This window comes from Trachinotus anak, unplaced genomic scaffold (genome assembly GCF_046630095.1).
Source record: "Trachinotus anak isolate AG129_WGS33_773 ecotype Australia unplaced genomic scaffold, CSIRO_AGI_Tana_v1 ptg000003l, whole genome shotgun sequence".
Lineage (NCBI taxonomy): Eukaryota > Metazoa > Chordata > Actinopteri > Carangiformes > Carangidae > Trachinotus > Trachinotus anak.
The window spans coordinates 18460253-18480975 of NW_027273854.1; the positions used below are offsets into that span (position 1 = coordinate 18460253).

The 20723-nt window shown below is 39.0% G+C and overlaps 1 protein-coding gene across 3 annotated transcripts; it reads left to right on the forward strand.

Annotated features, from left to right (window-relative positions):
- Positions 1-1346: 1346 nt before the first annotated feature.
- On the forward strand, positions 1347-19817 carry LOC139618419 (zinc finger CCCH domain-containing protein 7B-like). 3 transcript variants are annotated; one of them, XM_071474312.1, is made up of 23 exons: positions 1347-1569; positions 1849-1916; positions 2057-2093; positions 4175-4372; positions 6872-7030; positions 8012-8092; positions 8405-8464; positions 9019-9073; positions 9227-9387; positions 9997-10618; positions 11119-11180; positions 11276-11369; positions 11556-11717; positions 12038-12252; positions 14580-14680; positions 14782-14963; positions 15633-15718; positions 16064-16218; positions 16566-16662; positions 16927-17035; positions 17814-17950; positions 18078-18247; positions 18811-19817. In XM_071474312.1, exons 2-23 carry the CDS (start codon positions 1858-1860, stop codon positions 18989-18991), a joined length of 3183 nt encoding a protein of 1060 aa, XP_071330413.1. In that variant the 5' UTR covers positions 1347-1569; positions 1849-1857; the 3' UTR covers positions 18992-19817. The 3 variants fall into 3 exon arrangements, with proteins under 3 accessions (XP_071330413.1, XP_071330415.1, XP_071330414.1); XM_071474314.1 differs by having other exon boundaries at positions 1474-1569; positions 1759-1916; positions 18811-19148; XM_071474313.1 differs by having other exon boundaries at positions 1550-1689; positions 18811-19148.
- The last annotated feature ends 906 nt before the right edge of the window (positions 19818-20723 follow it).

Here is a 20723-nt window from a genome sequence, read left to right on the forward strand (position 1 = left end):
AGAGAAGAGATGTGGAGAAAAAATCTTGGATCAATGACATTTTCACATTTTATTATAGAGTCGTAGAATGTCAGATAGTTAAAATGCCTGCATGTTGCATGAATGTAGTCTTTAAAAAAACTCCAAATCAATACAAGCTAATGTACGGTGGCCCTGAGAGTGAAAACACAACATTTCACAAAACACAACAACATTTCAGATTACAGACAGGGTGGGACAATGCTTCTCATAGGTGATTGGACAGAACCCAAGTCAATTCAGAGTTTATTCAGTGGATGAGTATCCAAACATCTGTTCGGTGCATCGGAGGCCTGTAAAATGAAGCAAGTTCAACATACCAGGATAGCTTTTCATTACCTGGCTTCACTTAGCCTCACATTGGCCATCCTGGATAACTTTTACTACAAAACTCTTCAATGGCTCAGCTAACTCTGGGTTTTTCTATACAGCTATGAGTGCCTTTATGTGAAGAAGGAAGAGTTGTACATGAACCATGAACAAAGTAATTAATATAAGAAGAAACTTGATACCTGCAGTTAAATCTGGTTGTACCAACAGCCAAAAGTGATATTCAACAAGGTGAAATGTAAACAAACTAGAATTGAAAGAAACCCCACTAGAAATAATTCCCAATTATTATGTTAGTATAAGGATATACTGTAAATAAGTACAGGAATTATTATTTAGTTTCTAAATGAGTGAGTATTTTCCTCGTTTTTGTCTGATGATGAACAAACTTTTATCAATATGTGATGCAGGTTAAAGTTGTCCGATTGTTTCTGCCTCCAAAGCAGAGAGGGAGTGACGGACAGCCTGACAGGAGTACCAGAACATTTGCCGGTGGCCTGAGAGTTTTGGCCAAAGTCACACTTTGTTGTGTCTTCTGAAATGGCACTGGGTTTAGTGAAATGTTGGATTTTCTGAAATGTCAGTGTGTTCTGACTCCCGGGGACCCCGTACCAGAGCCTGAAACTGCAGCCTTCTCTATTGCAGGAACATGCTACCTACCAAAAAGGAAACTGAGTGAGGTTGAGATAAAATAAGTGAAAAAAGAGCCTGAAGCCTAAATCTTTTTTTTTTTTTTTTTTTAATTTATGTTCAGTCTTTACAGTTTTGGCTGCATAATTCTCAAAATTAACAGTATCCCTCTACTTACCCACTAACATGGCGAATAAATAAATAAAAGTAGTTGTTATTCATTTAATTTTTTCTTAATGTTCTTGTATTGTTATTAAACACATCTGAAACATTTGCCAAATGAAGAAATGCAGTGCATGGCTGCAGAAGAGCAAGCTGGAGGAGGTGGGGTTTGTTTGCAGGAAGTCAGTCAGTCTCCTTAAAGGGCCAGTGTCGAGATTTGCAGCTGGATGATGGGTGGACTGGAGCTGCTGGGAATCGAAACTTAACTGGGAACTTCGTGGATTTCCTTCCTCCTCCTTGCTGTTAATTCTCGTCAGCACGGCCTCTCGGCTGCTGAAACTTTCCCCCCCTCGTCTTTCCCCACCTCAGATGCAGCATGACGCACTGATGAATTTCGCTTGGGCTCAATGAACTTCCTCACTTCATCAGGTTGGTGTGTTTGAAGTCTTCCCCGTCGCGCCATGGTGGCCAGGGGAGCGTGCAGGGTCAGGGGCTTGTTGGCTGGATATTTGGAGGCTTTAACACTGAACAGGCATGAATACAAACTCAGTGAGTGTCTGTTGTGTCTTTGCACGATGTGTCAAAGAGGCGGTTGTTTCTTGGTTTCTACTTCTGCAGGAAGTGGGCGTACATCAGCTGCATTCATGCCATCGTAACATCAGCCAGTCTTTGCTACTAATCCAGTTGTGCTGTTTGTCTTTCTCCAAGTGAACAAGCATGGATCCTGTCAGACAAAAACGCAAGGAGGAGATAAGCAAAGCTCTGAAATTTATACAGTGAGTTTTTTTTTTCTTCTGATTTTTAATTTGAGGGCCCTGATAGAAAGTGAAACCTGCCCTGTCTCTGAATGACTCATATTCTTGATAACTAAGCTGTGTCAGTACTTTGCTAAGCAAGTTTATTTCTTTTGTTCAAGGTCTTCCCTGGCTTATCCAGAGCCCGAGGGCTACCAGGTATCAGCTGTTCATACAAACACAATGTTATGTCTGTCTCCACTGTCTTTCCCCCCTTGCACTCTTGGTTTCATGCCTTTTTTATGATCCACAATCACTCAGTCAGAAGTTGTAGCTGAAATCACAGACCTCTCAATGTGCTTTCTGTTGCGCCTCCTCTGTCTCTTTTCTGGCCATCTTTCTATTCATTCTAGGCTCCATCTAAAAATAAAGATGGGACATTTTATTCTTTCTTAAAACCTTTTAAGTTTTGCCCTTTCCCTTCATAGAGGCAGTGTTGAGCTTTACCTCTGCCACTATGAAAGCTTCAGATTTTCTTATATCAGCACGATAATCCCCTTTTTGAAAGTTATTGGTCACTGTAATCATTTCTCTTGTCCACATGCACCCTGAAGGATTCCTTTGCAAAGATACTTGTCTAAAAATAGGCTTTCAGCCTTCTGAGTTAGCCAAAACAAGTGGATCTTCCTATCCAAAGTTACAGTATTTCTAGTACAAAATTCCCTCCACGCCTTAGCAAGAAAAAGTCCCAGCAAACAAATACTATACAGATACTCAAAAGACTGTTAATGTGGAAGCCAGTTGATTTTTTATCAATACTGTGGCTATAGTCCACCACTTGGGTCCAGATTGAAATGTCAAAACAAACAACTACTGGATGGATTGCCATGACATTTTGTGCATACATTTATTATCCCACTGATTTTTCCTCGAGTGCCACCACAAAGTTGATATTTTTGGTTCTTGGTGACCTGTTGTGACAGTTATTCTATGGATTGGCACCAAATTTTGTTGACATGCATGGTTCCCAGATGATGTATCCAAATAACTTCGATGCTCTCCTGACATTTCCTCTAGTGCCACCAGCATTTTTTTTTGTCTTAGCTAGGGCTGAACTATATGGAAAAACAAAAAAAAACACTTTTGGCAGATACTGCATTTGCAATATGAGTGACAATTTAGTTTGCAGTGGTCATTTTTGCATTTCATTTTCAATGGTATCATGTTTGTTGGGACTTGTACCAAACAAGTATGTTTCCTTATGTCTGGAGAATATGACTTGTAGACTGGAGCACATGTGCAGCACCACAGTGCTTCTTTTATGGTATACTGTGACATATTTTGCCTCCTGAGATTTGGATACTGCACTTGGCCATATTGTGATTTCGAATAATCGTGCAGCCCTAGTCTCAGCATATATGAAACTTGGTGCAGACAGTTATCCTCCTCAGGATGAGTTGTAATAACTTTGATCTTGTAACATTTCCCTTAGCACTGTCATCAGGTCAAACTTAAATTTGTCCGGGACTTTGGTTGCTTTAAAACATTGACAATGAAATACCACGAATGATCACATGCTAACAAGCTGCACTGGGATGGTGAATATTAGAAACATGATACTTGCTAAACATCAGCTTGTTAGCATTGTCATATTGACATTAGCATTCAGCTCAAAGCATCACTGTGCCTACGCACAGCCTCAAACACCTGCTTGCATGGCCGTACTGTAGACACTGTTGAAACTTCTCATGATGATCACTTGATTATTATTGTCACTTCAGGGTCATTATAAACAGGAGGAATGAATACAGGAATAAAAATACCAGTAACTTTCACATACAAATGGGCATGAGACAGAACTAAAAAATCTGGATGTTTCCTTTTAACCAGTTGTACCAGCAGCACAACTGAATCCATCACACAGCTTAAGTGTTTCATGATAAAGGAGTGGTGTTTGATGTACAGAATTGGACAGACTGGCAATATTTCAGATTTCAGGCCTGGAATGAATAATCAAAGTGTGAACGCTAATATTTTCTTGTACTCAAAATCTCAACTGCACTTTTTTGGACATTTTGTCTGTATCCTGTCATGATTTGCTTATCTGTTTTGCTTCTGATCTTGATCCTAGTTAAAACCTAAAGCGCTAAATAAAAAATATATCCTCCTCCTCTCCTTAACCATTTTTCAGTATTCTCAGACCCATTGTGCTGACTATCCATGCACAAGTATTGTGACTGTGTAAAATCATTCATAAAACTGGAGACACACACTCTCTTTTTTCTTTTCCTCCTCCCCAGGACTTCCTGACCCACCTCGTGTGCAACCTGCTCGATGAGGGCAACGCCTTGTTCAGAGACAGAGAGTGGGAGCAGGCCGTGAGAGAGTTCAGTGAAGGCCTGAATGTCTCATGCTATGCCGCAGGAGAGGACATCCAGATCCCTGAAGTGTTGCTGGAGAGCCTGTATGTCAACCGGGCTGCTGCCTACCACAGTATGGTGAGATACATTTGGTCCTGTGCATTTCTGAGACAATGTGCCATTCTGCAAATTTGCAACAGAACGTGTCTGTGAGCATCAGTGCAGCCAAGACAGACAAGTGTAGACATCTGTTTTGGCAACGTATGCCGCTGTAAATAAGACTTCTATGTCCTGTGATTAAACACTTCTACACACCCAAACCTGATCTGAGCGTGAGTCAGTCAACTGTTCATCCAGAAAAACTTGGATCAGCCCATAAGAATTACTGGATGAAGTAATTTTTCAACCTCTTTCAACTTTTTATCTTAAATATCAAGTACCATACCGGTGGTTAGTCTACTAAAGTTTATACTACATACCTTAATCATGAATATTTTTTAATTATGTAAAACTTCAATTGATAGCCCGAGCTTTTATTTGCTTCAGTCACAGAATTCAACCGGCCTATATTTGGGACAGACGTCCACATGGGACAGGCCTTTCATTCCTTTTGCACAGAACTCGTGCACAGCATGGATGGGAATTCTATCAAATTGATTATTTAAACCAGTATGAATATCACTGGTATAAAAACTACCAGACTATCAAATAACACATGCTGAATCATTCATTTGATCTAGCTCTGAGGGACAGCGCATCTAGGCCAACCCCGTGCACAGAGAGAGAGAGAGGCAGAGACAGAGACAGAGAGGGAGACGTGTCAAAATACCAGTAGCCGACCTGAGACGGGATGAAAGTCGAAGGTTACAATAGTTTTTTAAACCTTTACTTGCATGAGCGTTGTTCACTCTAGTGACAATACATCCAAAGAACCTGGTGTCTTATTGAGACCTGTGTTTATTTGACCAAACCAAGTTTTGACACTTTAAAAAAAAAAGTTTTGTGCAGACGTTCAGTGTTTCCAGATGATGTATCTTAAATGGCTTTAATATTCCCCTGACGTTTCTTCCAGTGGCAGCATCAATTTTCTGTGAAATGTCTGAACACATTGGAAAGATTTCCATGACTGGTACAGACATTCATGTTTCCCTCAGGATGAATTATAATGACTTTGGTGATCCCTTCATTTTAGGTCAAGAATTTAATTTGTTCTGCACTTTGGTTTGTGATCAAATACCTGCTGAACTAATAATATATCCATCAGCTACAGCTGTAGTTTGTGTGTAATGCTAAAATGCTAACACTAAATTGATGACATGGTAAACATTACATTACATTTACTCATTTGCCAGATGCTTTTATCCAAAGCGGCTTCAGTACAGTAGGAGAGTACTGTACTAAATCTATTATACCTGCTTAACATCATATTTATCATGTTTACATTTATGACAATGCTCACCACATACTAGCATTGTCATTGTAAGCACGTTAGTAAGCTGACATATGTATTTTGCATAGGGAACCACTAGCATGTCTGTAGACAGTCTTGTTTGCCCGTAAGAGATAGATTTGTGTTGTGGCAAGTATAGCTGCTAATTGGTTAGTTGATCAATAAAAAAATAATCAGCAACTATTTTCATAACTGATAAATTGTTGGGCTAATCTTTCTGCAAAAATAGCCAAAAACAAGCTGTTTTCAGCCTGTCAAATATGAAGATGTTATGCTTTTCTTTGTTTTGTATTATATGAAATTAATTTCTGACATTTTTAGACTAACAACAATTGGTCGAGATTAATTGATAATGAAAGTAATTGACGGTACAGCTCAAATCATTTCTGCATTTAAGTATTATGTACACTAAATGATTGATTAGAAAATAATGCATACATTATTTTTGAAAATGTAAATGATTTTAGCCATTTTTTAGGCTTCTTAGTCAAGATGATGATGAGTGTGGATACTACCATATCCACACTGTTTTTTTTTTGTTTTTTTTTAAACATTTTGATTTTAACTTAAAATTTGTGCTTGGTTTGAGGATAAAAATGAAAAAAAATAAAGTGTCTGGTTATATCTATACTATATTTAGTTGATATTCCTCAAAGCAAATAACAATTTCAGTGCACGGTTGGAACTGGGAAAGCCACTGAATGACAAATAATGTGGGAAACATAACATACATAATTGAAACTTCAGATATAAGGAAATGGGAAGAGAAGGTATAAGAGAAACTGTAGTTGTGATTAACAGTGCTGTCCACATATATTCCTACGGCCACTAACAGATCTCAGAATTTGGACTCAGCAGTATATGGCCTTTAAACTTGGTGTATAACGTCAAATTTCCTTTTTGCAACAAAGGGGGCTCTTCTGTCCTCACCACTCCTCTCAACTGAGTTATGAAGATAAAAACAATACCACTCTGATTTCCACCCCTAAAGAATGTGACCTGCACTAAATCATTTAGATGTTTATCATCAGTACCAGGCCCCTGAGCTTAAACCTGCATACCAAAGAAACAGTCCTCGTACAAGCTGATATTGTACCTTGTTTATGCATTAGTTTGCCTTTACTTAACTTAACTTTGATGCTCCTCATTTGAACTCTTTTCACATCTTCCACATTTGTTTCCTACAGGGGGAATATGATCGAGGTGTGAAAGACTGCGACAGAGCCCTTCAAGTGTGTAAGGAAAGCCGCAGGGCCCTGTACAGGAAGGCCCTTTGTTTGAAGGAGCTGGGGAAGTACAAGGAGGCCTACAACTGCACCACAGACTGTCTGCTCATCACTCGTCTGGTAAAGGAAAGAGAGGATTGGGAGAGTCGATGCAAATGGGTCTGAGAGCAGCCTGAATGCAAATCTGTTATTTTCATGCATAGGAACACCGCTTCATTGAGTAAGAGTGTGTGGTAATGGTTGATGTGGTAAAGGAGGGAAGTTATCACAGGGTTGGAGACATCTCACCTTTTTAAAGTCAATTGCTGGTTGTTGGGTATTGAAGTGAAATGCATTATGTTCAGATTACGTGCCTTTTTTGTTCCAGAGTAAACAGATAGGCTGTCATACTGTACACAGGCAGTGTTTAGATTTGGCCCAGCAAGCACAAAGCTGGCCACCCACGTCATTATATGTTGGTGTTTGGTTGAATGTAAGGTATGACGTCTGGTGACCAAAATTCAGGATGTCAGGACAACGTCTAATGCCAACTTTAATTTGACATAGAATACTGACGCCAGCTGACATTGATATTTTGTTAGTTTTAAGTTGTGTTGTTAAGTAACCAAAAATCCTGGCAATGTCTAGTAATCTTGACACTAAAATATTGAAATTCTAGTTGTGAGCAAAACCCAGCATTTGCAGAACATCAGCTAAATATCATAATGTCAGTTAGTGAATGTTGTGTTTTGACGTCAACCCGAGTTTCATGCTAATAGCTAATTAGCTCAAAGCACCGCTGCCTAAATACAGCCTGACAGTGCTGCTAGCATGTCTGTAGGCTCTTAGTCTTGTTTCCAAAGCTTTTAGCAACATCTCCTGGTGAAATAGAAAATGGGGTTTGTACGGTTGTCATGGAGTCATCTCAATGAGTTAAAAAAAAAAAATGTATCTTGTCAAAACTAAAAATATGTTTACAGTCTCTTTAGCATTGGTTACATGAATCTTAATGCGCTTTCTCTTAGCAAGATGTGAAGAAGTGTGGTATGCTTCATTATGTTAATGTCACAGACTCTTAGCTTGTGCACTGGATTCATTCTTTCTTCTCTTTACTCTTGACAGGATAAAGATGTGAATGAACTTGCACAGGAGCTGGCCATCCACCTAGGACTAAAAAATCGAAAACCCTATGTCAGCGCAAAGGTTGGTGAAATGATTATTGTTCAGATTTTGTTCACTGAGGAATCCACGTGAAGAATGTTAAAGTATTTCCCAGGTTTTGTCCTGTCCAGTCCTGTAAGTTAAATATGCAGTGCAGTGGGCTAGTAGCACCCAGAGATATTAAAGAAATGGCTGCTGTAAAGACATATACAATAAAGAAAACTATTTCTATTGTCTCTCAGTAGATGCCATCATATCACCTAACTCTAATGCAGACAAGGTGCAGATTTCTCCGTATCTGAACCTCAGTTTGCTTTGTCTCTCATATCCAGTTTGTTGTCTTGTCTTTTATAGGAAGACGCACTTGTAACGACAGGTGTTGCAAACGGAAACATGACCGCTGAAGCCATCAAGGCGAGTTCCACACTGTCTGTCACATTCACTGCCATACGTGAAAAAAAACTAGAATTATTCCGTTGCATTTGTATAACGCCGCCAACCAGTCCAGCTGCAGTTTGTTAGCATGTGAATTATTGAGTTATGGCCATATATATGTGTTTTGTGTGGTCACAGTGACCTTGACCTTTGACCAGACCTTTGACCAGACATATATGAAATATAATCAGTTCATCCTAGAGTCCAAATGAAGAAATTCCCTCAACATGTGAGTGAGATATGGAGTTGTGAGAAGGGAACGGACGTACATGAAAACATAACGCCTCTGGCCTCAGCAGTCTCTCAGTGTGGAGGCATAATGAGAAAATAAGATTCATACAAAGCTCCAGTCAACATGTACAAACAAACAGCAAGCACAGTTGAATTCAATTAGAAAACATTAAGCTGACAATGATCACACAATCCGTGATTGTCCGTGTTTTCCTGTTGTTGAGACTTTACTCATCTCACATATTCTCAGATCCTGTTCCAAGGGATTTGAAATGATTTTTTTTTCCCCTTATCACCTCCAGGTGTCTGGTGCTAATTTAGGAAATGGTATGAATCCTCTGAGTGGCCTCGCACCAGGTGTGAATCCTTCGACTTGATTAAAAGTATTGCATTAACAATACAGAGGACATGTATGTCTCCACATCTGTTTCAATTTTAATGTTCTGGAAAGATTTGTTCAAAATAAATTACAGGTAATCTCTAAATAAATTCCCTCCTGCTTCTCTTCAGTCAGCTTTCGTAGCATGCCTCAGTCCACCATCCCCTCCACACAACCTGCCGCCTTCTCAGTGGCCGACAGGGTGGACGTTTTGGAGGACTCCGAGCTGATGGGAGATGACTTAGACAGTCTGCTTGACGGGTTCCCCACAGGGGAGCAGGAGCCAACTGAGGTAAAATTCCTTTGTACTATGCTTGTCCATGTTCACACAGATATTTACTCTGTGTCTAAAAACACAGCCTTTCTCATTCCTTCCTCATTCCTTCCAAAAGATGCTGTGTTGTGTGGCAAAAAAGTTGAACCTGGATGCAGCCTTTGTTCTTGCAGACCAGTAACCAACTTTTGTCGCTGATAATTACTTAACTGGAAGGTCGGGAAAAGCATGTAATTATGAATTAAAAATGTCTGAGTCTTGAAAAGTTTGGATCATTGCACAGATGTATGAAAAATATATTTTTTTTGAAGAATCATGTTGTTTTTTTCATTTAGTAAAATCAATATGACAAATGATTCTTTCATCATTTTACCTCTTCTAAATTTGAATTAATATTATGTCACGCTGTCACGCTACCTAATTGTCTGAGTGAATAAATTAATGATATCAAAATCATGTTGATATTACCCACCTATTGTCACTCAACATTGATCAAAGCATTCAGATCTAGTCATCAGTTTGCAGCATTGTAGCACCTTGAGATTCTGTCTTTTTTTTTTTTTTTTTTTTTGCTTTTTTACATTGAACATCCATCTTCACTGAAGTTTCTTTCTCCATGTTTTCCAGACGTGCGTCCAGGCAGCATTCTCAGTTCCCAGCAGGACTTCCACTTGTGCGCACACAGTCCCCCCAGTGCTGCCTGCCCCAACACCCCAGCTACCCCCAGCCTTCTTCACCTCGGCCGTCAGCCAACTCAACTCGCTGGATTCCTTTTCAGGTGGTGAGCACAGCACTAGGACTGCAGCACTGGATAGCCTGGACGACCTTTTGACCTCACAAAATCTGGATGCCTTAGACAACTTCCCTGGAGTCGGAGGTGGTGCAGGTACTACAAATTTACGACTGACCTCTGCCGCACTGGATACCCTGGATGGCCTTGATTCCCTGGATGACTTCTTGGATACAACACCAAGTGCTGCTGCTACTGAGGAAGTTAATGAATCCAAAACTGAACTGGACACAGGGGAGAAGTCCCTTGATGATTTGCTAGATGAACTAGATACGCTGGAGACTGTCTCTGATCCAGGCGGTCAGTGTGGTGATGTCCCTATGACTGGTGTGAAAGCTGTGGACCAGCTTGACTCCCTGGATGCCCTGGACTCCTTTCCCTCAGTGGAAGGTGCAGCTTTGCCAGCAGTCTCTATTTGGGGAACAGGCCTGGACTCGCTCTCCGATTTCAGCTCAACTGGTGATTATGGTTTATTGGCAGCTTATATTATTGCCAAAGCAGGAGGCCTGTTCTTTCCTAATAGATGCTGATATTAGCTAGATGGCTTTAACTTACAGTAGTGTTTTTTTTTTTTTGTTTGTTTTTTTCAAGTCTTTGTAGGACTTTAAGATGTCTGTAGAAAAATTGAATATATGCCGTAATTTACAAAAAAACGAAAACAAAAACAAAAAAACAACAACAACAACAAAACAAAAACAAAAACGGAAAAGACTAAGCATAATTTTGTTTGGGGCCCCTTGAGCTACAGTACAGTGTATGTTTCATGTCCACGTCGAGGAATTTAGGAAACACTTTAGTAAGAGCATGTTGAGGTCCATATATAAATTTATGCCACGTTACACAAGAGATGTATGACATCAGTAAGCGTTCCCCTTTTTTTAAGGTAGCCCATTTAGCACAGTGTGTACACATTACATGTATACGTACAATAGACTTGATTTTCTCTTATTGCTCCCCAGGTATCACTGGCCCTCACACTGCTGTAGCTCCAGTAATGCGACCTCCAAAGAATAACTCCAAAGTAAGACTGATTATCTGGCTTGTGTTACCACCTGGTTTTGTTTTGTCTGTTCTGTTGGCATTAACTGAAACCTTATTCTTGATGTGGCAATAAAGGGGAGGAAGAACCAAGCGCCGGTTGCAGGCTCTAACCCCCTGTCTTCCACCCATGAGTTCCTGCAGGCCTGCTCTGCCTGTTTCCCTCGGCAAGGTACGTTTAGCGGTGTAGTCATGTCTCAAAGTATCTGCAATTATACGAAAATCATAATGATCCCGCTATATCTTAGTCTTTGTTTGTAGACATTCTCAGAGGTACATGTTCAGTAACAGAAACATCAACCCTTACCTTTGTTTTTTTATCTGGCTATCTTCACATTTAAAAAACATTTGTTTACAGGTCGAGGGATATATACTTTTGTTCACAAGCCGGACCTGGTTCACAGCTGTAAGCGAGACATTCTGTTATGTAGACGAAAGGCAGATTATCCTTCAGAGTGGACCAGAGTGCGACAGATGCCTCCTTGCACATCCTTTAGAGGGCCCTTTGTACTTTGCAGGGGTAAGAATCACAAAGTCAAGTAGATGATTGACTTCAGGATTTGTTGGTATTCATTGTTTATTGCTTGTTATTATAGTTGAACTGATGTTCATAGTACATAATATTTTATTCTTCAGATTACAGAGAGTATGAAGTACAATTCAGGCCTGCGAATGGTCTGGATTCAGAGATTTTCCAGGGATACACTAATAAACCTCCACAACTCCCTCCCATCCTGCACTCCTTGTAGTGGGACGGGATTTTACTGTGTAGTTTAAAAGGGAATTTGTAATAAAAGGGAGGGATTAACATGACTGTTTTGTAATTTCTTTCATGTCCAGAGCTGCTGAATTCTAAGGAATTGGGTCTGTGTAAGTACGGAGAGAAATGTACATTTGCCTACAACCAGCTGGAGATTGATGTTTGGACAGAAGAGAGGAAGGGGATGCTGGACAGAAGCCTGCTGTTTGAAACGGCAGCTGTCAAACTGGACCCTGTAAACAGCATCATACGCCTTCTACAGGAACACAAGGGCATGTTCATGTTCCTCTGTGAGGTCAGTGCACTAACAGTTTATATAGCTATCATTTTACAAACCTGCTTTCAAATCCAGTCATGTCTGTTTTACTTGTTTTCGCTATAATATAATTTGTTGTTTTATTATTTTCTTGCTCTAATATTCTAATATTTAATTATCTTTTTTAATAAATATTGATGGTTACTATTTTCTGTTATATAGTATGTATATTACTATTCTTATTTATCCTGTAATATTTTTCAGAAATTATTGTGTGATGGAAAAGTCACCCAGAGAAGAGGGTCCAAGTTTAAAGATCCTTTATTCACATAAAAGACCTGAGTTTGTCTCTGCAGAGTACAAGACTGATTAATGCAAGAAAGTACACTCAGATAGATGGTAACAAATCTCCGCCCCATGTCTCCTCTCACAGACAGTCTTTAGCCTTCTACATGTTTAACATACACAAGATGTTTTGCATTACTAGGTGTCAGATCTCTCATCTAGTCCTGGTGCTGGATGCAAGGACACTCAGGGCCCGTGTCTTCACTAGGAAGGTAGCATGGGACACACATTTCTTTCATGAGAATGAGGCCTTGTAGTCTTTAAAATTCACTAATGAAACACATGGAAATGGTACAGTACATAATGGATATAAAACAGCAAGCATAGAGTTATTATCTGGAATAAAATTAACAAACAGGTTTCCACCACATAATTCCCCCCTTTCAGGCTTTAGCCTCACCCTAGCATCTGTATGAGCACAGTAACACTTGTCCAGAGGACTTTTAACCACTCCATCTGTACGGGGAATATGGGATCAATCATATAAACCATTTCTAATCTGCGGTGGGTATACAAGTGTTTACACAGGCGAACTCTCTTAATTACTGGTTACATTAGGTGATTATGTAGACAACTGTCATACAAAGTTTGATTATATAAAGTCTTTCTTACCAGGGTGCCAGGGAGGGAACCTCCCTGTAGACACATGGATAAGTACAGAAGAGTACATTATCTCTTAGTTTCAGCATAAACAGCAATCCACACTCAACCATCACTCCATGATAAGCACATCCTCTTATCTCAGCATCTTCTATAGCATATTATGCTCTGATCTTATAAGACACTTTCTCACACTGAAAACGACCAACATTGATCTGTGTTACATCACGTTGGACCCTGAACATGCTTTTTACTTTTTTACATTACTGGTGGTTTCCCATCTGCACAGCCACTAAATGAGTGCAGAGTCTACCCATGGTCCATAGGGCACTGTATCATATACAGTGGCAGCAACGCGGAGTGTCCATCTCTGTTTGTCTGTTGTCTTTGATGTTGTCTCCTCCTCATGTACTTTGCATACATCTTATCAATTTTTAATGTATTCATATCTCTGTTAAATCATGGATAACAAAATTGGCTTTTTTCCCTTATTAACTTTCAACAATAAAGAAGCAAATGTATTCACTTCTATGATGGTAAAATATCAAAAGCCAATAGGATAGAGTTCAACATAAAATAAAATAAACAATACAGATGATAATACATAATATAATACTATAATGATAATTGTACAGAAATTAATAAATGGGTTAATAGATACAAACAGAAATTAATGCATGAATAGTTAAATGCTTAGCAATTAAAATATTTAATTGGAAATGTAACTTATTTCTGCAAATTTAAGACATTTCTACTTGTAGATATTTATGGTGAGCACCACCAACCTCATTAACATACAGACAAAAAAAATCCTGAAATGAGTATTTTAGATTACTTGAAATGTAGAAATAGAATAATAATGCTAACATTAACTTTATTGTTTGTCCTGATTAATTGCCAACAATTATATAGTTATTAATATAATTACTTATTTATGTAGTTATTTAAACATGTTATTGTATATTTATTATTTTATTGCTCTATTATTTATCTATACTAGCATTTATGTATTTATTTAATACTAATAAAACATGTTTTGTCCTCCATAGTGTGATCAATGGGATTTTCTTTTATTAAAATAAATGCTATATATGCTTTATGTAGCGTTCCCATACTGTTTTACATTAACTCTGTGATACTGAGTAGAAACTCTGGTCCCAGTTGTGTATTAAATGTTTATTACTGGAAATCAAAAAGTACCAGTTGCCAGTGTTCTATGCTTGAAGCAAGCACTGTTACACACAAATCTGTGTCTTGCACATTTACACAGCATTCTTCTGTATCATAATAGATTTATTCCATAATAGTCATTTGTTGTGGCATTCTTAATCTAATGTGTCTGTCTTTCTTGCCTTCCTGTCCTGCTGTTGGTCTTGGGTTTTTTTTCTCCTCTTTTTATTTTTGTCTTTCTGTCTCTCCAGGCGTGCTATGACAGTAAACCTAGAATCATCAGCAAGCGCTGCAGAGACAATCACACCATCTGCTCCAACTTGGATGCTCGCCACACCTTTGATGCTAATAAGTGAGCGTGTTTACAACAAATGTGTCCCTGCAATTCCTCGTCCTCTTACCCTTGACTCATCTTCTTGAACCCACTTTGATTTCTCCCTCTTTGCCTGTCAGGTGCTTGGCATTTGTGGTGAGGACCCACAATGTGAACTACAGAAAGGTCCGTCCACTGAGCGTCCTGTGCCAGTTGGATTTGTGCCACCAAGCAATCCGGTACGGCTGCCAGAGAGAGGACAACTGCCATTACGCCCACTCTATCATAGAGCTCAAAACTTGGAGAGTGCAGCGAGACACAGGTACAGACACATGCACTGGAAATAGTACAATCAATTGTGTTTGAATTTCATTTGTTATCTTTGGGGAAAGAAAACACTGAAGAGACGTAAGCTTCAGATGGTGGTGAGATGACAATATGTAAGGGGTAGCAGTAGGTGTAAACATTTCTGATTCACATTTGCTTTCTTTTAAAGATACTCTAATCAATATTTTGCTTTCATGATGTGCCACTTAACTGTTTTCATTCACTTTCACCTCTCGTGCAACTGCAGCAGCAGTTTTTATTGAAAAAGCTTAAAAAAAAACACTGTACACTACCTGCTCACCACCAAACAGCAGACAGACGAAGCTAGCAGCTAGCTGGTGAATATAATAGAGAATTTAGCAGCTTAAGAGAGTTGGTAGAAACCAAAAAAAAGAAAAAGAGAACATGAATATTTGACTTACATTGATCAGGTCGACAGAAATACAACTCCCAATGTATGATTATGTTGCTCCATATCTGCTGTATGTGTAAGTAAGCAAATGTTTGCTAACATGTATGCCATATCATTTTTCTATGGTATTAATATGTTCCAAGTATGTTTTCAATAATCCAAGTAAAAACTAGAGGATGGCAGCAGCTTGTAGTATTTCTCTCAAAATGCATCAACTTTATATCTGTATTTGTGGGTTTGTGTAATTTACAGGTATCAGCCCTGATGAGATTGTGAAAATAGCCACAAAGTATAATGACAAACAGGAGCAAAACTCAAGCAAACAGAAAGGGAACAGGGTAAGAAACAATTGTCACCACTTTTCATGAAAGGACACAATGTTTCTCCAGCATATACGTTGTCAAAGTTTGCTTTTCGTGCATCCTCTCTGTGTGCGCTTAGTTTTCTAAATGTATTGACTCTGCACGAGGAAGCGGTGACACCACCTCACTGTTTTCTTTGTGAATGTCTGCACTGACAGATATTTTCACCTTTTGTTATTTGTACTATGCTTTTTTTTTTTGAAAAGTAGTTGTTTCATTAATTATTTCATAATTGATCTTGGCAGAGGAGAAATGAAAAGTGAAGAATGCTGTAACGTGACCATCACTCTTATCTTTGTTTATTTAATGTAATCTGAGCAGTTGTCTTCTGGAAGTAGTGGGAGCAAACCAAGAGGAGGAGCTGGGAAGAATTTGAACATGAAGATGAAGTTCGCCTGCTCTCAGTGCTGGCGGGATGGTCTGATTAGTGAACCAGACAAAGCCCTCAAGTACTGCAACGCTAAGGCCAGGCATACGTGAGTAAAAATAATATATCTGCAGAGTTCCTATACATGTCAAGAAAATAATGGAAAATGTGTCTTTAATAAAACGTCTCTGTTTCTTAAATTACAAATGTTATCTATAAACATATCCTTGTAATATTATCAGAGAACCAGTTAAATACCAGCACATAAAGAAATTTAAAGCCTACTTGTTAATAAAAAAAAAAAAAAAAAGGTTAAAAACACTGGTAAATCACATATAGTCAAACATATCACAAATCACTGGTGTATTTGGATAAACCTGCAAAAATCAAGAATAAAACAAGCTAAAATAAAATCACCTACATTTTTCTGTCCTCCTCTTGTGACATCGTCTTCAGGTGGACCAAAGACAGAAGAGTGCTGCTGGTCAAGAGAAGTAAATGGGTTCAGGTCCGACCACTGCCACATGCCAAGAACTACCCATTGCAGTATGATGTAGGTGTGCTTCCTCTGTTCTTTTGCACTTGACCGCATCACATATTTCTGATCAAGCGCTCTGATTCGTCACAGACAATTCCACATTGACAAACTAGGGCCATCCCCACTCTTTCTTGCATTTGTTGTCTCTTTGTCTGTCACACTTTGTATATCTGGTCCTTTAAACATGACAATTGTAATTTTGCCCATCATGGTGTCTTTTGAAAGTTTGTTCTGCACATTGTGATCTGTGCTTAACAGTTTAAAGCTTTGTCTTTGCAGATATGTACCCAGATTTTGGAGAAAGGGAAATGTAACTATACTGGGTACTGCACCTTTGCTCACAGCCAAGAGGAGAAGGAGATGTGGATGTATATGAAGAATAATGACTGTGAGTTATTAAAATCACTCTACATTACAGTTTCCATTAAATGATAAAGCAATACAAAAACCTACCTAAGTTACTAGTTTGAGCTAGTAGTTTATCTACTTCTGTCTGGTCTCATTTTGTTGTTGTCCATCCACGTGGACATTGTGACACCACACTGAGCTACTTGCATCTGGATCTACAGCGGAGATTAAAGTGCAGGTTAAAGGTCCCATATTGTATGAAGTGAGATGTCCATGTGTTTTTGATCATAAAGCAGGTCTAGGTTCTATATTAATACTGTGAAAGTATCAAAGCCTCAGTCCACAGTGAAATGCACACAGCCTGTATTCAGAAACTGAGCCTTAAAATGAGCCATCAGGACTTCTATAACTTTGTGACGTCACAACAAAGCAGGCACCGCTCTCAGCCATGCCCCAAGCTCGGCTCAGCTTTTTATTCAATCACTCAGAAAACAATCAGAGCCTTGCTTCCGATTGGCTGACTGCCAGTCACCCTTCTGATTGGCTCACTGACCTGTTGTTACTAGAGCCTCCTGAGAGAAGGGATGTAAAACTACATTGCGCTTAAACCACAAATATATCTTCTTATGGATATCAGCACTTAAAATAAAACATCAGAAATGTATAAAATAGACCTTTAGCTCTTGTAATGCAATTACATAATCAAAAAAAGGTCTGACACTGCATTTAGATGTAGACACCTACAGTCTGATATTGATTTTTTTATCTTGCTAAATGTCCACGCAGTGATATGAGATTTTCTTTATCTACGCTTGTAGTGCGGGATATGCAGCAGATGTATGACATGTGGCTGACATTAACCGCCCAAAACCGCCAAGCAGATGGAGCCATGCTAACCCAGTCTGTTCCAGAAGAGAAACATATTGTCATGCCAACCGACTATGCTGAACCAATGGTGGGTTGACATTGGTTTTTCAGTCAAAGTCAAAGACCAAAAACGGCTTCACTGTCAACAAAACAAAAACTTCCTGACTGTGCATCTGTAAGAAGAAGATGACAGCAATTTCCTCTTTGTATTTTAGAGTGGCTTCCACTGCCGTCTGTGCGGTAGACACAGTAACAGTGAGCGACAGTGGCAGCAGCATATCTCCTCTGAGAAGCACAAGGACCGAGTGTTCAGCTGTGAGGGAGAAGACGAGGCTCTGACGTGGAGCTACCGTTTTCCTGGAACATACTTTGAACTCTGCCCCAAGTAAGACCTTTTTCCTGGATCACTTTTTGAATTCAGAAAATGATTCATTGTTGAATTCAGCAGGTCAGGGACAGGGACCCTGCATCAGAGTCTTTTTAGTCTTAATTCCAGGGTGAGGTGGGGACACCTTGATTACAAAACTAATAGGGCAACTTCGCACCCCTTAGAAATCCCTATTTTTGGAGACCTTCGTGGTTTAACTTATCACCCTGCTGCAGTGATGGACTCACAGGTGTGACAGTACACTGTGACTGTGACATAACTGAGAGTTTAAACTATTTCTGACAACAGTTTACAGTGTTTCTACTCTGATTTGACCTGACTGTGGCTCAGGAGGTAGAGCGGGTTGTCCACTAATCAGAAGGTTGCTGGTTCAGGGAGTTACACTGACACATGGTCTTCACAGTTCACGCTGTGCGTCTCTGTTAAACATTATAGTTCTTTTAGATAATGTATAGGACTATAAAGGTTTGGAATAATGAAAACAGAATAATGAAATGGAAATTAAAAACAAAACATGTTAAAACTGAAGAAACATTTAGCATCCTGTTGATGACTGACAGGTTGGGTGGCGGCTGTGCTGATGGTGTGAGCTGCGACTATGCCCACAGCGCGGAGGAGCTGCAGGAGTGGACTGAGAGACGGGATTTCCTGCGACAGAAGCTGGCCAAAGCCAGGGAAGACATGCTCATCATGCCTGATGAATTTGACTTTGGGAAGTACAACTTTTTACTTCAGGACTGAGAAGAATATATTTTGGCTTTGTGAGCTAGCTACCAAAACATCAGTATCAGTGTATTAGAAGTTTTCAAATCAAGACCAAAATGAACAGGTGATGTGATCAAACTAGCAAGGTGTCCAGTTTGCCAAAGGTGCGTTCTCAAAATGCCAAGTACCATTTACTTTAATTTGGTAAATATTTGAATTTCTTCAAGCTATGTATGGAGTTACTTGTATTTGCTCATGTCTGTTCAGCTAAAGTCTCAATACAAACTACTTAATGCTGTGAAAGTAAGACTCATTTTGGCACCAAACAGACAAACACACAGTTAATCACAGAACAGTCATAGAGGGTTTATAGTTAACCATAGATACAACTTTATGTGTGCAATGATCCATGTGGTCATCCACATGAATCTTTTCGCTTCTGTTTAAGCCGAGAGTTTATTAAGAGAAAAGTGCATTCATTCCGTAGTTCAGTAAGAGAGAGGATGTTCAAAGCCCCATAAATGATTTTTCAGACTTATCCTTTAATACAAATAAAATTTGTATTGTTCAGTTCTGATTTGAAATCAAGCAGAGACTTTAGTTTTTGGTGGTATGAATCAACTATATTTTTATTTTATCATTTACATGTGTTATTCTGTTGTTGTTTTTTTTTATCCATCAGAGATTGGTGTTGCTAAACTGGTCAAATTATTTTAATGAGACTAATAGTTGTGGTCATTGTATAGCTAAATGAGAAGTAAATAAAGTGAAGCACTGTGGCTTCAGTCAGATCTGATCCTAAGGGTTGAAAAAGAATATACAGGACAGGAAAGAAAATTAAACTCAGTGCAGTTCATCAGGTCATATAATTGCTGTGTTTATTGATGTGTGTGTGAACGTATGTTATTTGCCATAAATATTAGTATGTGTGGGGTATATTTAAGGAACTGTGCACACGTATGACCAAGAAAAGAGAAAAGGCACATATTAATAGACATAGACTGTATATACAGCATATGGTAATAACTAAAAGAGGTAGAGTTAATAAAGACAAAGAAATCTTTAGCAATAATAGCTAGAAATACCCAATGATGACAAAGATAATAAATAAAATAATCCGAATAAATAAAGGTCATGAGGGTTTGAAGTCATTAGCAGATTGTGCCCTCAACAGCAGCTATTTAACAATGGTCAACTGTAACTGGGCTCATTTACTAGTGCTGTTCTTATGTACCGATTTAAGGCATTTGCACAGTTGCGGCTACACATCTGTATTTAAAATTCAGAGAGAAATATTGTATTTTTTTACTTGAAACGTAAGAAATTCTGATTTTACATGTAAAACATAATGAGCTCATTGTTATAAAGCTAAAACCACAGCTATAAAATTAAGAATTTCATAAATATGAATCAGAATCAGAAATGTATAATAATGTAACACTCACAGGGGCCAATATTCCGTATTGAGTATTAATATTTTTGATAAGTAAATATTGCTAATTGATACTTACGTTCTTTTATTTTAATAGCGTTTTGCTGGAGTGAACTTGTGATGGAGGACCTGTACAGTGTGCCTACACCTCATCCACTTGTTGGTGTCGTCACCTTTTTTTAGTGCATTGCTCACTCCGGCCGGTAGATGGCGTGGGGGGCTCAGTTGGACCTTGAGTCCTCTCTAACCTGCACATGCTTCCGTGCGTGGGGAGAAATGTGCTCGGCTGGTCGCTGTTGTTGTGGTCCTCATCGAGCCGGGCCCGCCCCCTGCTCT